Here is a 19243-nt window from a genome sequence, read left to right on the forward strand (position 1 = left end):
ACCAAGAAAGAAGTTGGATTCTGTCATCAGTCAGTTTCTCCCTTAATGTGAATAACCTGCGAAATCCTGTGATGCCTTAGCTAATCTCTCAGGCTAACAAAACGTAACACTAGTTTAAATCTATTTGAATGAAAGTCTCCCATTTCAAAGAAGGCTAGTTGTAGTTCTTCCTTGGAATCCAAAAGTATAACTGCATCCTGCAGTCATAGAAGTCTTTTGTTTGTAATTCTTTCTCTCTGTAGCCTTGGCTGTATTTATCAAATTTGAGAGTCAAATTCTCAGTTTGCATTGTAAGTAGTAGAAAGTATGTTTCTCTGCCACATATCCATATAAACAGTAGCTCTCAAACTGAACAGCAGTTTAGTTAAAAGTTTGCATGCATGTCCCCTTACTTGCAATTCATGGACAACAATTTCACTGCATACATAAATACATATCTTGTTCAATTTAAAAAAACTTTTTGAAAAAATTATCATGTTAACACATTGTTCAAAATAATAACCATCTAAACAGATGCCTTCTTTTCTTGTTTCCTACTTCTCTTAGAATAATTAATTTCAAATGATATATTTTCCCCCAATAAAATAAATTCAATTCACTTTAGAGTTTAGTAATCTGTAGTATTTTGTTTGCCCTGTTACATAGAATGAGGAAGGCAGTACTGTTGCTTGAATTAAACTGTTGTTTCATGTGTGAACTCCTGAACTTGACACTTCCAGGCTCTGACAACTGCCTTTCCCTTTTTTTGATCCTTATTAATGAATTTTTGCTTACTTATCATGATTTATTTTCAGATATTGATGAATGTGAACGCAATCCTCTACTGTGTAGAGGTGGCATATGTGTGAATACAGAAGGGAGTTTTCAGTGTAACTGTCCTGTGGGACATGAGCTGTCACCATCACGTGAGGAATGCATTGGTGAGTTTCAACTAAGAATAATAGTCTTCATCTTTCTGAAAAGAGCAATGTTTTGTACAATGTGTTACTGGCAAGGATGTGACTGCAGAATACTGTGTATGGATTCTTGATCTTCCTTGGAATACCTTCAAATAAAATGAGTACCTTTGAATTAAAGCCTTATAGCAGACCCTATAAAATCTCCAGTGCCCTTGGCACTGTTGACTTCAAATTGAATTATTTTACTAGGCCTTTAGGGTTTATTAAGCAACTGAAAGGACTGTACTTCTCATGTTAGCTACTTTCAATTAAAAGACATAAAAGTACAAAGTGAACCTTGTTCCTACAATAACAAAAAGTTTTTTTGACTCTGTGGTGATATGCAGCTCAGCTTTTTGCACACGATCTTCTAAAAAGTTGGAGGGAAAAAAGTAAAAGCTGTAAAGCAGGTTGCCTTTTTGGTCGCTGTGTTTGATGCATAGTCACTGCATGAGGTGGCTTAAACTCCAGCAAATTGGAGTACCATGCAGTTGCTGAGGGTCAGTATTCAGCATGTGCTGCTGTTAATATTCACAGACAAGAGGTGAAGAAAATAAACATTTGGTTGTTATACATGCTGTATTTGATCACTAGGCCTGATATACAGAGGTGCATACCTTGAACTGGAAAATAAAAAGAACAAGAAATTGAACATGTTTGAATTCTGCTAGTTTAAAATGTTATTCTTTATCCTCTTTCTTGGGCATTTGAGAAGTTATAGTCTGCATTCTAGCTAGTAAGTAATCAATATAAATTCTTCTTTTCCAGATGTAAATGAATGCTCACTAAGTGACAATCTCTGCAGAAATGGCAACTGTGTGAACATGGTTGGAACATACCAGTGTTCCTGTAACTCTGGATACCAAGCCACGTCTGACAGACAGGGCTGTGTAGGCAAGTGCCACATACCTTCAACTGTACATTTTTACTGCCACGTATATTATTTCATATGGCTTTCATACTACGTTCCACATGTCTTTTGCACTTATTTTAACAACTCCAGTAATAAATGTGAACAAAAGCAGCACAGCAGCAACTAAAAGTAGCTACTTTCTACATATGAAATGCAGTTGAAAGGCGAAAGGTTGAACAAAATGTAAATCATGAGAGTGCAATATAAAAACTAAAATCTAGAATCGTGGCAAACCCATTCATCTCCTAGGTAAAATTGCAAGATGAAGTGACTTTTCCTTATGAAAGTGGACTTACTGTAACTAATGTTGCTTCCCCAGATATTGATGAATGTATGATAATGAATGGTGGCTGTGACACCCACTGCACTAACTCAGAAGGCAGCTACGAATGTAGCTGCAGTGATGGCTATGCTCTAATGCCAGATGTCAGGACATGTGCAGGTATGTTTTATTATCTTCATTGGATTTCATGTATTGAAAGTTAAAGCATTTGAGCCAATATGAATATGGTTCGGAAGTCTGCACCAGTGTGAGAGAACTAGTTTTACTTTTATTTCAGATATTGATGAGTGTGAAAACAATCCAGATATATGTGACGGAGGGCAATGTACTAACATTCCAGGGGAGTATCGCTGTCTCTGTTACGATGGATTTATGGCTTCTATGGACATGAAAACTTGTATTGGTAAGTATCTGTATGCAGTGAAGGTAATGCAAGTCTAAAAATTGTACAGCTTACATTTTGGGATTTTCTGCTCAATCCTTGAAAAAAAGTTTTGGAATGGTACCTAAATTGTAGAAAACAAAAGATCTGTAGGTCTTTCTTGCCACTGTATAAATGTCAGGAAGGGTATAAGAAATATAGAGAAAACTCTAGGCGTGAATCAAGTCCTGTAAATCCAAAAATAGGATTGATGTAATCACAGTTGTGGGATTTATCTAGAGCACTATGACTGAGAAGACAATTTTGGGTGCCCCAGCCTTTTATTGTAACTCTTTTAAATACTTTAGTTTGTGCTCACAACTACAGAAAGGTATCATGCATGATTATAAAGGAAATCAAAATAAAAGTATTTCTTCAGTTTCAGTTAACGTGTTTAGTTAGGTGCTTATATGAAGCCACCACCTTTTATATACAATGCTTTATTTATTTTAAGATGTTTGGGCTATGTTACTTAAATACTTAAATCTGTCCATTAAACCTTTCAGTAGTCATTTTAAACAAGGGCACCTAGGTGTACAGACAAACACATTGAGGAAAAGTTAGGTTACGTAATGTCAAAGCTATTCTAGAATTACAGAGTATCCCAGGTTAAAAGGGACCCACAAGGTTCACAAGACCGACCCCCTGGCTCCACACAGCACCACCCAAAATCCAAACCCTGCATCTAAGAGCAGTGTTCAAACACTCCCTGAACTCCAGCACTGGGGCCGTGCCTACCACCCTGTGCATCCCATTCTGTGCCCACCGCCCTGTGGTGCAGCCCCTTTCCCTGAGCCCCAGCTGCCCTCCCCTGACGCAGCTCCATGCCGTTCCCTCAGCCCTGTCGCTGGCACGCACAGCAGAGCTCAGCGCTGCCCTCCGCAGCGCTTTGTTGCAAGGCCTCGTTAGCCTCAAAGAAGTCAGCAGCTTCTCCTAGCGTGCTTCTGACATTTTTACCTGAACAATGGTTTTCCAAAATGAAAAAGTGTGCTTTTAGGTGACAGCAGTATGTAACTAATAATGAATTTATGTGCACTTACAGATGTGAATGAATGTGATTTGAATTCCAACATTTGTATGTTTGGGGAATGTGAGAACACTAAAGGTTCCTTCATTTGTCACTGCCAGCTAGGATATTCAGTCAAGAAAGGAACCACTGGATGCACAGGTAATGCAAATTTCCAACATATATATCATGGTGTATACATATCTTACTTGGCTCTAAGGTAAAATAAATGCCTAAGTGCGTTCACATGCAAGCGAGGTTGTTGTTTCTTCATAATAGTAAGTGTAGGAGTCTAACTGTTGTATGTGTCAGTATGTTTCCAGGAGTTTGAAAAGGTGTACTCCTTGACTAGTATCAGTATGGTTGAAGAGGCCTTGTGGTTAATGGCAGTTTTAAAGGCAAACCTTGTTCTTGTATAAACTGAGTGAATATCTACAGTATGAAACTTAGGTTGCCCAGGTGCATTTGCATTTGTGTTAAAGTATTCTATCTGAACTATTTGTCATGCATACTTAAGGTATTCATGTCAACTACAGCTGCAGGAAATGACCCAGGAGTCTAAGGAAAAGATCGAAAGGGAAAACAGTAGAAGAATGAAAAAGAAAGCAGTTATGTTAGAGGGAAAATAAATGCCTTCCTTTATCCCATGCTAACAAATTTTAAAGAATCAGAGTAGTTCCGTTTCAAACCGTGCAACGTCCTATAGTAATGTATTTTCCTTTGCAGACTGGCTCAACTCTGTTGAAGCAAGCTAAGTTCTTCCAAAATTACTTTTCTAGGGAGGTTGACAGAATTCCTCTCATAATTTTACGTTTAGGAATTTACTCTGCATCATTTTTATAAGTAAAATAATTCCTGTAACTAAAATGTGCCTCTCACCCACAGTCTGTTAGACATTTCAGCATGTTTAGTATATCTGTAAGAGAGCTTTGATTTTGCACTAAAATGGAGCTGTAGGAAATCAACCTAATTTCTTCATGTTTACAAAAAACATGTTAAAAGCATATTAAAAGTACAATTGAAAATACAGATATAACTATTATTAAGCTATAATACAAAGCCATTTGCTTAAATTATTATATGGTTTTGAAGTCTTATTTTTTAAAAGATTGTAAAACTGCACTCTGGGAATGAGCAACATGTAAGAGCATCTGTGTAATATTCTGGTGCTCCTGATTGTAAACACTGATAGTTTATTTTGTGCTTGCAGATGTGGATGAGTGTGAAATTGGTGCTCACAATTGTGACATGCATGCCTCATGTGTCAATGTACCAGGAAGTTTTAAATGTACTTGCAGAGAGGGATGGTTTGGAAATGGCATTAAATGTATTGGTAAGTGTATAGAAAACTAAGGTTTTCTCTCTTTCTTATTTTATTAATGATGCATGCAATCGAACTATGAATACCTCACTAGAAGCAAATATTTGTTTTTCTCTCAGCTGCACTCTGTGATTAGATGAGCGTAGAGGATTCTTAGCTTTCAGACATTTGGAGGATTTTTTTTTTTTCCTCAAAAGCCTGCCTGTGTATCATTCTACTGAATTAAATAGGTATTTTACAAAGTTAGTATGAAATGTCCAAAATATGCAAAATATAAAATTCAGTCAAAAATACAACTGAGTTTGTTTTGTGATTTCCTGCCAGTAAGATACTATTTCTATTACTTAACACAGCTTTTTTGTATTAATCCTATGGTACAGGCCTATCAGTTGATAGGCCTAATATAACACAGATTAGACTCAGCATATGGGAAACTTGATTCTACTTTTGTTGGGCTACTGCAACCAAATCATGTCCCCTTGCCTTTGCTTTTAACTTTTGTATGTAAGAGATTGTAAAATTTACCTTTTTTGCAAAACGTTTTTGAAACTGTGGAATCAGAATTTCACATACGAATTAGACTTTAATGGTGTAATATATGAAAGATAAAATATTGTATTATGACATTTTACTGTGGATTTTAAAGCTAAGTCTGAGGAAAAAAAAAAAGGCTCTATGGTTTTTATTGTTATCATGTAATAAAAATTTGTGAAGTTCAACTAGGCAAATAAAAAGTCCTATTTGAAGGGATTTAGAAAAAAATTCCAGCAGCATCCTTGTAGTTAAAATAGCTGCTGAATATAGAGTGTTCTACCAGGAGACCCCTCCGCAGACAGCCACTGATGGGCAAGGCAGAATATCAAAGTAGCTGTCAAATTTGTTGTAGCATCTATTATAGTGTGATATTTATTTCTGACTTGCATGTCATTCAACTGCATGGTCACTAAATCAAGCTTTAATTGCTCATTAGTGTCAGGAGAATTGTCTTTTTCTTTCTTTCCACTTTTTTTTTTTGTTTCAAATCCAAAGTGACGCCTAAATTGGTAAGAAAGCTTGCATTGACTTCCATAAGCTTAGGCTGCTTTTGTGTTCTAATAATTGAGAAGAGTCATCAAATGTGCCAGCTTTTGACTTCACCATCTTTGCTTTATGGTATTTTGTTGTTTTCTTTTTTAAGTCACTTCGATTGAAAGCTTTTTAACAGGATAACACTGAAGCAATGGTGTAAACATTTACACTAATGAATCAGTCGAATTCCATCCATTGATAGGATGTTCTGTGTTTTTTTAGCTTGACAGTTTCATGAAAGTATTCTGTCTTTTGTATTAACACTTGTAATTTATTGCCTCTGGTGTGCAGATCTTGATGAATGTTCTAATGGAACACACCAGTGCAGTGTGAATGCTCAGTGTGTGAACACACCAGGGTCATACCGCTGTGCCTGTGCTGAGGGATTCACAGGGGATGGATTTACCTGCTCTGGTATGTATTTTCTGTGAAAGCTGATTTGTCTCTGGCGGTTTCTGTTGTGTGGAAGCTTAGCAAAATTAGACTCAACCCCAAACACACAGTAACATATTTTAAAATCAGTGTTACTCCCATCTCCTGAGGAAATGCTCAAAGAGGTGGCTGACTGTTGTTTAGGAGTGTGTGCAACACTAAATACACTGGGACTTGTTTGTTGAGTGAACTTCCTGTGCTTCTTCCTCCACAGCAAATAGGCATTTGCTCTTTCAGAAATAGTTGAAAAACTTTGTTATGTCTGCATTTATCTCACTTCAACGGACAATGAGAAAGAGCCCTGCATCCCTAAATCTCTAGGTGGGGACTGGGGCGACAAATCCCTCCCCGCTGTGAGGACAGAGCAAGTCCGAGACCGCCTCATGAGACTGAATGTGTCTATGGGGCCGGATGGCGTGCATCCCAGGGTTCTGAAGGAGCTGGCTGAGGTGGTTGCTCTCCATCATTTTTGAAAAGTCGTGGCTGTCAGGTGAGGTCCCGGATGACTGGAAGAAGGGTCACGTCACTCCCATTTACAAGAAGGGGAGCAAGGAGGATCCAGGGAACTACAGACCAGTGAGTCTCACCTCTGTGCCTGGGAAGATCATGGAACAGATCCTCCTGGATGACATGCTCGACCACATGAGGGATGGGCATGTCATCCATGACAGTCAGCATGGCTTCATCAGAGGAAGGTCATGATTGACCAATCTGGTGGCCTTCTATGATGGAGTGACTGCATCGGTCAACACGGTTGAAGGAAGGGATGCCACGCAGAGGGACCTCGAGAGGCTTGAAAGGTGGGCCCGGGTGAACCTGATGAGGTTCAACACAGCAAAGTGCAAAGTTTTGCACTTGGGCCGGAGGAGTCCAAGGCATCCCTACAAGCTGGAAGGAGCGGTCCTTGGAGAGCAGCCCTGTGGAGAAGGACCTGGGGGTCCTGATAGATGAAAAACTTAATATGAGCCAACAGTGTGCTCTTGCGGCTCGGAGGGCAAATGGTATCCTGGGCTCCATCAGAAGAGGGGTGTCCAGTAGAGACAGGGAGGTGATTGTCCCCCTTTACGCTGCTGTTGTGAGCCCCATCTGGAATACTGCATCCAAGTGTGGAGCCCGCAGTACAGAAAAGACAGGGAGCTGTTGGAGAGGGTCCAGAGGAGGGCCACAAAGATGATCAGGGGACTGGAGCACCTCCACTATGAGGACAGGCTGAGGGAGCTGGGCTTGTTCAGCCTGGAGAAAAGAAGGCTGCGGGGTGACCTCACTGCAGCCTTTCAGTACCTAAAGGGAGCCTACAAATAGGAGGGGAATCAACTCTTTGAAAGGGTTGATATGTGTAGAACGAGGGGAAATGGTTTTAAGTTGAGGGAGGGAAGATTTGGGTCGGACATCAGGGGGAAATTCTTTACCCAGAGAGTGATGAGGTGCTGGAACAGGCTGCCCAGAGAGGCTGTGGATGCCCCATCCTTGGAGGTGTTCAAGGCCAGACTGGATGGGGCCCTGGGCAGCCTGGTTTAGCATTAAACGTGGAGGTTGGTGGCCCTACATGTGGCAGGGGGGTTGGAGATTCATGATCCTTGAGGTCCCTTAGAACCGTGGCCATTTTGTGATTCTGTGATACTATGATTTAAATTCATTGGTAGCTGTTTGCTATTAATAGCGAACACTGTTTGGCTTGCAGTGTTTCAAAGTAACCCTAAATTTAGATAATTATGTAAAGCGTAAGGATTTTTTTGTAGAACATGACTGTCTAGGCATTGAGTTACTGTGTTTTATCACTTAAAGTGGAAGATGCAACAGTGTCTATGCTCTAGAGTTCTAATATGCTATGCATGCAGTCAGCAAATTTGAAGGTTTGAAGGAGTGCATCTGAACAGTAGTAAAATACAAAGAAATTAATGTGAATGTGTTCGTAATTAGCTAACTGGCTTTAGACCAAAAATAAATTTACACCTTTAATGTAAGATCATCTGATTGGCATTGGGAGTTTTTTATTTCAGAAGTATGATCTTCTAATTTTACTTCTTTGTATGTTTCACGTTTGTGGTTAACTTTAACACATATTATTAAAGCTAATAGTACTGAACTGAAAACCTTGCATTATTACAAAAATTAAAATTCTCATGATGAAAGAAGACTCTTAGCTGATTAAAAGGAGTCAATTTAGAAGTTACATTAGATTAGCTTTTCTTTGTTCTTACAAGTTATCTTCAGGTAGAAATATTTTATATCAGCCAGTACCCAGAAACATAGAGTGGTAGTGTAAATTTTTTTATATTTTGAAGGATTTTATTTTGAAGAAAGTTTCTCTCTCCCACAGATGTTGATGAATGTGCAGAAAATATTAATCTGTGTGAAAATGGACAGTGTTTGAATGTCCCTGGTGCGTACCGTTGTGAATGTGAGATGGGATTCACTCCTGCCTTGGACAGCAAGTCATGCCAAGGTAAGCTACCAGTACTTCAGATTTATTTTCTGGGTTTGGATTGGCAGCTATAAAGCAACAAGAATTGCTGGAAGTACCTCTGCCTGGAACAGAATATGCAGCATGAACTTGACATATAAAAGTGATTTCTTCAAGTAAGAAAGTTTCTGGTCATGGTCCAAAAATCTAAGTGGAGTTTGGCTCTGTAGTTTTCAAATTCATTACTATTTTTCTTTCTTTTGTTGCTAGTGAATAGTATGTTGAAAATCCTACATTAATCACTGTTTTCATTAATGTGTTTACTTAGTGAAGTTTGTATTTCCTAAGTGACTTCATTTTTAATATTTTTTTTCAGAAAATTTAGAGTGGGCAAATCACCACTATATTTGACAAGTCTGTAACACTCCTTAAAATGTATCCTGGAGCTTTTTTTAATTGTCATGCACTCACCTTCAGTATTGTACCAGATCATCTGAAGCACAGAAATTATTCTCTCTCTAACCCAGTTCAGTTTCTATTCCCTGTTGTGTTCTTGGATCCTTTTTCAGATTAATGTGAAAATTGTGTATTAGAGAAATTCTTTGTAACTAATTCTCCAAAGCTTTTCAACTTATTTATTCTGTAATGGCAAAAAACTATTAACTTCTAAGAAAATTAAAATTTATAATGAGACATTTAAAACAGTCTCCAAAATGTAGTCTTTAAAATTCAGTCAGTATCTTGGCACATCCACATATGCAGGAGTACGTGTACAAAAGAGACTTCTGCCATAAGCTTCTGAAAAATCAGCTACTCAGTTGTTCTAATTAGATCAATTACATTGACAACATATTATTGATTGTCTTATTTAGTTAATTTCTCAATGCAGCTCAGTTGCCAATTCAAAATTAAACCAGTGTTCTAATAAAAATCCCCAAATACAAACTATCTAATCAGTATTTTGAAAAGAATATATTCTAATTTTTGGGACAGCAGGTTATGAAATTTTGGCTTTTCATTTGGTCCACAATGATGCACTGAAAAAGAAATTGAAGATTCTGGAAAAAAATCTTGGAATATTATTGTGATTCCAGTAGAAGTCTGGAAGTGTAACATAGGTTAATCTGTACAATTTGAGAACTAAATTGTATGAATGCTGAATACTTCAGAATTCTAAAAAAAAGAAAAAATTGGTATATTAATGTGTTCCTTTGATAAGGTGACTCCTTGGCAAATTTCTTCAATCAGTTGATAAAATCCAAGTCCTGGATATAGTGCAATAATTGTAATATAAATAATTGATTTAATTTCGACAGAAATTAGATGTTCATGCATTCCCTTCTCAATGGCGCAGTCTTTTCTGTACCTTTGCTAACTTTTATCATAACACTGTGTTCTTGACCTAATTTGGAAGTCATCTCATGGCTGTACTCTCAACAGCACTTAGAAATCTTCCTTTAATGACTAGGTTAAATTAATAGAGGTCTGTTGGATATTAAACATTTATCTTAAATTTCATTTTTCCATAAAAATTGATCCCTTCTTTCTCCCTTCTTCCTCTCAGAAAGTCACTCAATCTCATATGGTCTTGTAAAGAGGCATTATATCACTTCTCAACCTTTGGCTAAGGCAGACATGCCAAGTTCATCACTGACATTTTGTTACTCTGATCATTTTAATATTCCTTTGTTACATGTCTTCCAGTTTTAGCTCATCACTCTTGAACAGAGCACTGTACCCAGAACTCCAAATGAAGATTCAGCAGTTCGTTGTAAAATTATATAAATGCTTTCTGCTTTCCTGTCCATCCTTGCTAAAAATGGCCCACTAGGTCGTGCTAGAGCTGCTGAGCCCTTTGCAATGTTGCTTGATTTTGACTGCTTAGGAGTCTTGCTATCTGACAGTACCTGCAGATTTTTTTTTCCTGTTAGTTGCTTTCAGCTCAGAAGTTACATGTGTCTCCATTTACATTTTGCAGTATAGTACATTATTGTAAATACTTATGAAATAATCATATGTAACTTTCTGGTTTTAATATATTCCTTCTTTAATATATTCCTTCAGATATCGATGAATGCTCCTTCCAGAATATATGTGTATTTGGTACCTGTAATAATCTACCAGGAATGTTTCATTGCATCTGTGATGATGGCTATGAACTAGATAGAACTGGGGGAAACTGTACAGGTATACTTCATCTGTTTGTAGATATGTTAAGACTAAAATATTTTTTAATTGCACCAAGTAAATTGTAATGAGTTCACAAAACATGCATTGTATTCTCTTGCAACAGTACAAATGTATTTTTTTCCCTGCTAATCGCACGCTATGAAGTCATTAAAGAACAGATTAAAACAATTGCTTCTAACTGTAGAAAAATTATTAACACATAAATTGTTTGAAGAATTATTAATAGTTCTCTCCTTCAATTTTATTTAGCAATAACTTGTATTTGAAATTTTCCTGCTTGTTTTGCCTTAAAATGTAAAATGTGTCTTGTTTTCCATCCAATGAATGGATTTATGAATGTAGCCTTCCTATTTCAGATATTGATGAATGTGCTGATCCCATTAACTGCGTTAATGGTCTTTGTGTAAATACTCCTGGGAGGTATGAATGTAACTGTCCTCCAGATTTCCAGCTGAATCCTACTGGAGTGGGTTGTGTGGGTAAGTAAAAGCTACCCTGAAGTATTACTGTAGAAAAAAATTAATAATCATGTGTTGTATGGATACTAGATATATCAAACAATAGTAGTTTTGGCCTCTGTTCAAAGGCAGGGTGGCTGTTCTGCCAGCGTGAGGATAGCAAGATAGAAAAATAATGATGGAGTCATAGAATCCTCAGGTTAGAAAAGACGTTAAAGATCATCAAGTCCACCCATGACCTAACCATACTACCCTAACAGCCCTCTGCTAAATCGTGTCCCTGAGCACCACATCCGAATGGTTTTTAAACACATCCAGGGATGGTGACTCAACCACCTCCCTGGAGACCCTATTCTAGTGCTGATCCTACTGTAGTTTATGTAGTTCTCTCTGGCTTAGTACATACATAATGTGAACTTTCATTACATTTTCCATTTTCATTACATTTTCCGCTTCATATAGGACTGTCATGTGATCCTGGAAAAGCTTTTTAGCATTTAATTTGGAAAACAGCATTTTTATTTTAATACCTTGGGAACTCAGTTTTGCTTAAATTAGTAATTACAACTCTTTCCATTTTCTGATTATTTACAATAATATTTATTTGCCACCACATTATGGCACCACCAAAACCACCACATTATGTTGCTTTGCTGGATCCTGGAGGTAAGATCCTGTTTGAGATTCTCACCCTGTTGACCAATTTTGACCTGAAGAGTCAGTGGCACTAATGTTTGGATGGAGATCAGTAATGAGTGTTCTTCTCCAGGGGTCAGTGCTGGGACCAGTACTCTTTAAAATATTCATTAATTACATTGACAGTGAGGTCAAGTACACCCTCATCAAGTTTGCTGATGACACCAAGCTGTGGGGTGCAGTTGACACACTACAGGGACAGGATGCTATCCAGAGAGTCCTAGGCAGGCTTGAGCAGTGGACCCAGGTGAACCTCATGCAGGAGCTCCATCCCTTTGTCCCTGGAGACTTTGAAGGCAAGTCTGGATCAGGCCCTGGGCAACCTGAACAAGTGTGGATGTCCGTGATCATTGCAGGGGAGATGGGCTAGATGATCTTTAATGGTCACTTCCAACTCTAAGGATTCTATGACTTTTAAAAAAAATTTTAACCTGAAATTTTTGGAGAGGAACAGGATGTATGTAATCTATTCCCATTGAACTGAAAATCTTCATTTCTGTCTCCTAAAGACTGTTTTTTTAAATACATGCCTTAATATCTTTCTTCTTGTCACGGAGTTAATTAGATCAATCTATGCCCCTGACGGGGGGGCCCTTGGGTCTCCCACCAGCCCCACGAAATGGAATGGAAAAGGGAAAAGGGGTAGGGAGATGGGAGCTGGGCTCAAGGAAGGAAAAAAAAACAATGGCAACAATCTATGGAGGAAAACTTATTTTACTATGATATCGGAATGCAAGATAACACAATATAATACAATCTAATTGAAATTGGAACTAATAAATAAAATAAAATAAGGGAGAGAGAAAGTTCCTGAGACTGAGTCATACCTGAAAAGCTTGGCATGGCTAGGAAAGCACCCTTCAGCACCCACTGTCAGGCAGTAAGAAACCACCCCTCATGGAAGGGCCAGGTCCCGTGACTTCTGTAATGTACAGGGACAGGTACCTGGAATTGGAGCATTAAGACTTTAATTCCCAGTGCACTACATGATGTTATGATGTGGAATTCTGAAAACCAAACGAAACTACGACACTTCTTCAGTTGCCATTTGACTCACACTTAACTTTGCTTATCTGTTGATTCAGTTTAAGTAATGAATTCCTGCCTCTGGGGCTCATTTCAGCATTTAACTAAGATCCTTATTCTTTTCTATAGCCTGAGACCGTGTGTAATCGACACACAAGCCCTGAGTTATTGTCAAAAGATTTGACTAGTCTCTGAAGAAACTCATGAGAATGAATTATCCTTCTGCTAGCTAAAATGTGTTTTCCTAAAAAAAATAAGGAGTTGTAACTCTACTTTGGAACCAGTTATTCCAATGACATCTTCAGCAGGGATCCTGTGGTTCCACCAGGAAGCACTCCACAGTTGGAAGGAAACTTTTTTTCCTCCAAGCTAAATTTAGCAACATCAAAATCACAAATGAGAAAGCAAGCTTTACCTCTCTGATGAAAACATATTTAAGAACTAAGTGAAAGAAATACTGTCCCTTTGTTATTTCTATCCTAAGGAAACAGTACTTGGCCTCTCTCTGTGGTACTTAAAGACTCTTCTCTCTCTCCTTTTCCTTATTTTTCCCAGCTTTAGTTCCTCAATGATTGCCTTTACAGAAGAGTAGAGCAAGCATGTCTTTATGTTCAGTTTCAGATGGTGACAGAAGTGAATGAAATCCTCTTGCATGTATATAGAATGAGTTGTAACCCTCAGATGCACATTTTCAATCTCTCTACAGTCTGATTTAATGATTCAGTTTTTGTTTTAAATGGGGCATCCAAAGCCTCTGTTTCTCTTGAAATATCATCAGGGTAAGATAACAGAAGTCCTACTCCATGGATGAAATGATACGGTAGTGCTGTTGAAGAGATAAGGGCATCAAGTGCAAATAAAGACATCTTAGTTACGCTGTTTTATGTGATTATAAACATTACTAGGTTTTTATAGTTTTTCTTTTGTTCTTACTAGTAATATTTCTAGAGGGTTAAACAGATTAACAAGAGAAAAGGAAACACTGAGACATTAGCCATTTCAGTGCAGCCATACTACTTCTTGTTCCAGAGGTTGTATGCTTTGGATGTGTCTGCTTTACTGACTTAGGCAGTCCAAACTGGGAAGAACTAAAGTTCAGTTCACTTGGGATTATTTATTGTCTCAGAACTGCAAGTCCAAATTACTTCACTAATTATGAAGTTTGTTTCATTTGCAACTGTCAAGCCTTACCCAATTTTCACTCCAAGATTGTAGTCACTTGGAAAAAGAACACAGACTGTAATGCCTGTAAAACTAAGATTTCTTTCTTGAGAAGTGCAAAAGTTTTACAAAAAAAAAAGTGTTCCAGAAATGTCAAAGAATAGCACTTCTGGTTCTCTTCAGTCGTAACTATCTCTTGCACACTTGAACAAAAATTGAAGTTTTCCTCTCAGAAGGAACAGAAATATTATCTTTGGCAAAAAAAAGAACATGGTGCCTTGTCAAGGCAATTCATGTGAGTAGTAAACTGAAACCTAAAACCCTTTATGAACTCAGTGTAGATTCTCTGCTAGAGAATTCCACTGTCTGCCCTCTTTCCAAGGTCTGTCATCTCCTATTGCTCATAATGGACCTGCGGTCCATTGGTTGGAAGCCATGTTCCAGAATGTTCTTTTTTTTTGTTAACACTTCTCACAAGAAGAATGAAGCCAAATCTCTTCTTGGCTTCTCTTAAATAAGCAGATGTTTTGTGCTGTTGCAAATGGAGAGGAGCATGCAGTTCCTTTGAGAGCATGAGGATGTAGGTGTTCTGACAGTAACTGTTTTGGATTGTATCAGCTGAAGTCCATGACAACGACAGGATATGCCTTTTTTCAGCCTTAACAGATTGTAAAACTTGTATTTATTACCAGGAATCTGGTAGTAAATAAAAAAGTAGGGTAATAAATTTAATTTTAGTAAGTGAAAATGGCTTCCACTCTGAATATGCTGATCAGTGATTTCAGGTAAGTTTGGCCTCTTGCCCCTGGAGAGATAAAAATAACCTGCTTCTCTTACCATCAGAGGCCCAGAAGTGCAGAATAAGCATGTCTCTTCCATTCAACCCTTAACTGACATTTTACAGCAGTGATCATTTATGTTTACATACTGACATTTACTGTAGATTACCTTGAGCCCAGGAAGATACTTATTTTTTGTGATCTGTTACTATATGCAATTAAAACTGCACAGAAAGATATACCTGAATTTGTCTATTAATGCTTAAATGTAAATTATTTCGAAAGATTGAAATAGTGTTTGAAAGAAATGTTCACTGTCAAAGTTAATGAGTCAGTGTTCTATATTTAACTGAAGATCTTGAGATCGAGTTATTTCTAGCAGAAAGTTTCCTTTGCAGTTTTTTTTTTAATATATACGTGTGAAACCTCAGAAAAATTTTAGAAAATACTTATTAAACTTTGGAGGTTTTGAAATGATAAATGGTGCACATTTATCATGCTTTGTTCATTTCACTCCACGTAGAAAATGCTAGGACTGTAGCATGTGGCAAGTCATAAGTCAAAAATATGGTATTTACTTGTAAAATATACATTTGGGAAGTCATTCAAAAAATTCATATATATGTTTCTTAGTCATACCTTTAATAAGAATTGTAAAAATACAAGAAAGATGATCTTTATACAGAAGATATCTCCTTTTCTTGTCAAGTGTGTTTCTATGCTTCTTTAAGGGTAACTTTTGAAATCAAGTCATCTTGTGTGATCTTTAAAATTATAACATTAACTTCAAGGAAATGTATGTCCCTCTTATTTGATTATGATAACAAATACTGTAATACTTGACTGACTTCTCATTCCTTGTATTTATTACTCACTGTTAGTTACTTTCCATTTATGGGGCACAAAGAGACAATATTGGCAGTAGAAAGAAAACTCGTAGCTTTACTTCTCTGAACAGACTCTGCTTATTCAACCAGGGCTCACAGTTGTCTGTATTACAAAGTTGTAATTTGCATAAACTAACTGAAAGTCTTGATTGTTTCAATACTAATGCTTTTTGGAGAATTTATTTGCAAGTACAATTCTTCCAACTCTTCCAATTCTTCCAAGAGGGGACTTTATTTTGTAATTGCATAGAAAAGTAGATGACTCTTCAAAATTCTAATTCTAAGTCTAGTGAATATCATAAAGTAGAGAAAAAGTATTATTAGTGAACTGCAGCAAGATTTCCTTTATTTTTTTTATGTGTTATTATATGGATTGGAAGATTGGAAATAGTGGATGTCCTTTGTATGTTAGGGTATCATGCGATTTTGAAAGGCAGACACTTAAAGATGGTCTCTGGATGTTCAGAAAGCTGAAGCTATCCTTTCTCCTTTCTGTCTCTCTCAACATCAGTAACTGGACACAAGTGTTTCCAGATTGTCATTGACTTTAAAAGAAGTGTTATCTCACTGCCTCCTTTAGAACTGGAATGTTAAAATGAATACCTACTGTTGCTTTGCACACATCATTGTCTGCAGCTGTACTCATGTGATTTATACATATATGTGCTTTATAGATAATCGTGTTGGCAATTGCTACCTGAAGTATGGACCACGAGGGGACGGAAGCCTATCCTGCAATACTGAAATTGGAGTTGGAGTCAGTCGTTCTTCGTGCTGCTGCTCCCTGGGAAAGGCTTGGGGAAACCCCTGTGAAACATGTCCTCCTGTAAATAGCAGTAAGGAAGTGTTCTCTTACTCTCCCTTTCCCACATATTATAGAAGATACTAATAAGGATGAAATCTTTTGCTATTTTGCTGTTAGGTTATTGTTTAATAAACCAGTTTTCTTCTGTAAGTTTGCATACATCTATTAAAATTATTAGTTGTCAGCTCCTCACTGGTAGAGGGGAAAGAAAACTCTAATGCTTCAGTTTGGAAAATGGTGGTAGCTCTCAGATGAGAGTTTTGGTAACTGTTACATAACAATTTCTAAGTCACTCCAGTAATTTCAAAACTGTTACTCAACAGCTAATACCTAACAGCTTTGTGGATATGTGAAGTTCTTTGAAAGGGTAATGCAAAAGAAATGTCACACATGTTACTCTTAACAGTCTCAAAATAGGGTGAAATCCAATTTTAATGTACAGTTTTATCTATTGTATTGTGGGATATTTTACTAAAAGAAATGGTAAAACCTCAGTAGGGTGCATATATGCCTTATGCAGAAACACTATAGAGGAAATAGCATTTTACTTGCCTATAAGAATATTTGAGGTTATGACAGTGTTTGAAGCAGAGTTGCCAGTATTACCTTGATTTTCCACTAATCTCATTTTTTAAACTTGTTTTATATATATGAGTGGACCAAGGAGGATAGAAAACCAATGACTGTAGGGAAAGGGAATCATTAATACACTTATGAAGTGCTGTGTTTCTGTTGTTAGCATTTTATATTTCTTATGACTGACACTCTCTCTCTTTCAATGGCTTAGCGGAATACAATACTCTTTGTCCAGGAGGAGAAGGATTCAGACCAAATCCCATCACTATTATTTTGGAAGGTGAGTTCATCTTATATCATCTTAAATAGTAAAAAAAACCTGCCGTCTTTGGAGAGTTATATGCAGAAACTATATATTGAAGAAGTTGTTACAGTTATTGCAAAGCAAACCTTTTCTAGTATTAGTTGTACAAAAATGATAAGGAGCATTGTAAAAAAACATTGAAGAAGTCTAGCATTTCTCTAGGAAAATAAATGGATGCATACCTTTTATGTACCTCCTTACTTGAGTTGGAATTAAAAATTAAAAATTAAAAAAAGAATAAATATTTTATGAAACGTACGATTTACAGTGGAAGGCATAAATTTCAGGAAACATTAATTGGACAAAAAGACCTAGTTCCAATGAGTATGCGGGAACGAGAAATCAGACACCAAATTCCTGCTGAAAACGTGCTCCAGAATAAAACTAGTTAAATAACAGACAATGAGCATCTCATCCATGCTTTCATGAAGTGTGATTTAGAAGCAAAAAAAAGTCCACATTGCAGTTAAAATGTATTAATTCTTAAAATCTCAGTCTGTTCTTTCCTTTCGTCATAAATTGAAAATAAATTTTTGTATTTATTTTTAGACATTGATGAATGTCAGGAGCTGCCAGGTCTCTGCCAAGGAGGAAATTGCATCAATACTTTTGGCAGCTTCCAGTGTGAATGTCCAAAAGGCTACTACCTCAGTGAAGAGACAAGAATCTGTGAAGGTTGAGTCCTTGAAATGGTCTTCTTTTTCACAGTTCAATTATGGTGAAAAACTCTACTGCATTTAGTCTTAAATTCATAAGTAGATATAGTGTCCACACTCTTGCCTAAAATCTTCTCTTGAATCAGTGTCTTTAGTTGCTGGTAAGATGAATATAATGTTTGAAATATAACGTTTGCATATACTAATGTTTATGTCTAAATAATAGATCTCAGCTAGATATAGTCAGTATGTAGTATACAGGTAAGGTGGCTGTTAATGATTTCTGGATATTTAGTTTAATGCTTTATGTTGCCTACTAGGCTTCTCATATTGACCCAAATCTAAGCAGTGCTTTCTAAGCTAGCCTTTAAATCATCATTTTTGTTATAGTAGTATAGTTTATTATAGATCTGTTTCTCCGAAATACTTGCCAGGGTTTGGTCTTCTTTCCCTTTGTTAACTATAGTATTTTCAATTCTGCAGATATTGACGAGTGTGTTGCACATCCTGGTGTCTGTGGTCCTGGCACCTGCTACAATACTCTGGGAAACTACACCTGCATTTGCCCTCCTGAATATATGCAGGTCAATGGAGGACATAACTGTATGGGTATGTAGAATATTATCTTTATTAGAACTGTCTAGATATCAGCTAGTTTTGGAATAAGATTCTCTGCTCTAAAATTTCCTTTTTGTCATGGTCATTTCCAATCTCTTAGAAATCTCTAACCAGAAAACTGAAACTTCATAAGAATAGACTTGCAGTTATTTATGTTTTTTATAAATTTGAATTTTTATATTGCTTTTTCTTACTTTTAACTCTCAGAATGTCATGTCTAATAGTCTGAAAAGAGATGTAGACAACTGCCAGTGTTCTCATGGTCTTATTCTTTAATAGAACTCAGAATTATTTTCACTAG

At 37.0% G+C, this 19243-nt stretch overlaps 1 protein-coding gene across 3 annotated transcripts in view; it reads left to right on the forward strand.

Moving 5' to 3' along the window:
* FBN2 (fibrillin 2) overlaps positions 1 to 19243 on the forward strand; it is a 163080-nt gene that overhangs the window by 109524 nt on the left and 34313 nt on the right. For all 3 annotated transcript variants that reach the window (XM_048931325.1, XM_048931326.1, XM_048931327.1), the window contains 14 exons: positions 795 to 920; positions 1707 to 1832; positions 2171 to 2293; positions 2412 to 2537; positions 3598 to 3723; positions 4772 to 4894; positions 6242 to 6364; positions 8703 to 8828; positions 10851 to 10973; positions 11333 to 11455; positions 16658 to 16819; positions 17576 to 17644; positions 18218 to 18343; positions 18808 to 18933. In XM_048931325.1, the coding sequence (XP_048787282.1) occupies positions 795 to 920; positions 1707 to 1832; positions 2171 to 2293; positions 2412 to 2537; positions 3598 to 3723; positions 4772 to 4894; positions 6242 to 6364; positions 8703 to 8828; positions 10851 to 10973; positions 11333 to 11455; positions 16658 to 16819; positions 17576 to 17644; positions 18218 to 18343; positions 18808 to 18933 (1728 nt within the window). The remainder of the gene's footprint in view (positions 1 to 794; positions 921 to 1706; positions 1833 to 2170; positions 2294 to 2411; positions 2538 to 3597; positions 3724 to 4771; positions 4895 to 6241; positions 6365 to 8702; positions 8829 to 10850; positions 10974 to 11332; positions 11456 to 16657; positions 16820 to 17575; positions 17645 to 18217; positions 18344 to 18807; positions 18934 to 19243) is intronic.

The sequence above is a fragment of the Lagopus muta genome, chromosome Z, assembly GCF_023343835.1.
Source record: "Lagopus muta isolate bLagMut1 chromosome Z, bLagMut1 primary, whole genome shotgun sequence".
NCBI classification, from domain to species: domain Eukaryota; kingdom Metazoa; phylum Chordata; class Aves; order Galliformes; family Phasianidae; genus Lagopus; species Lagopus muta.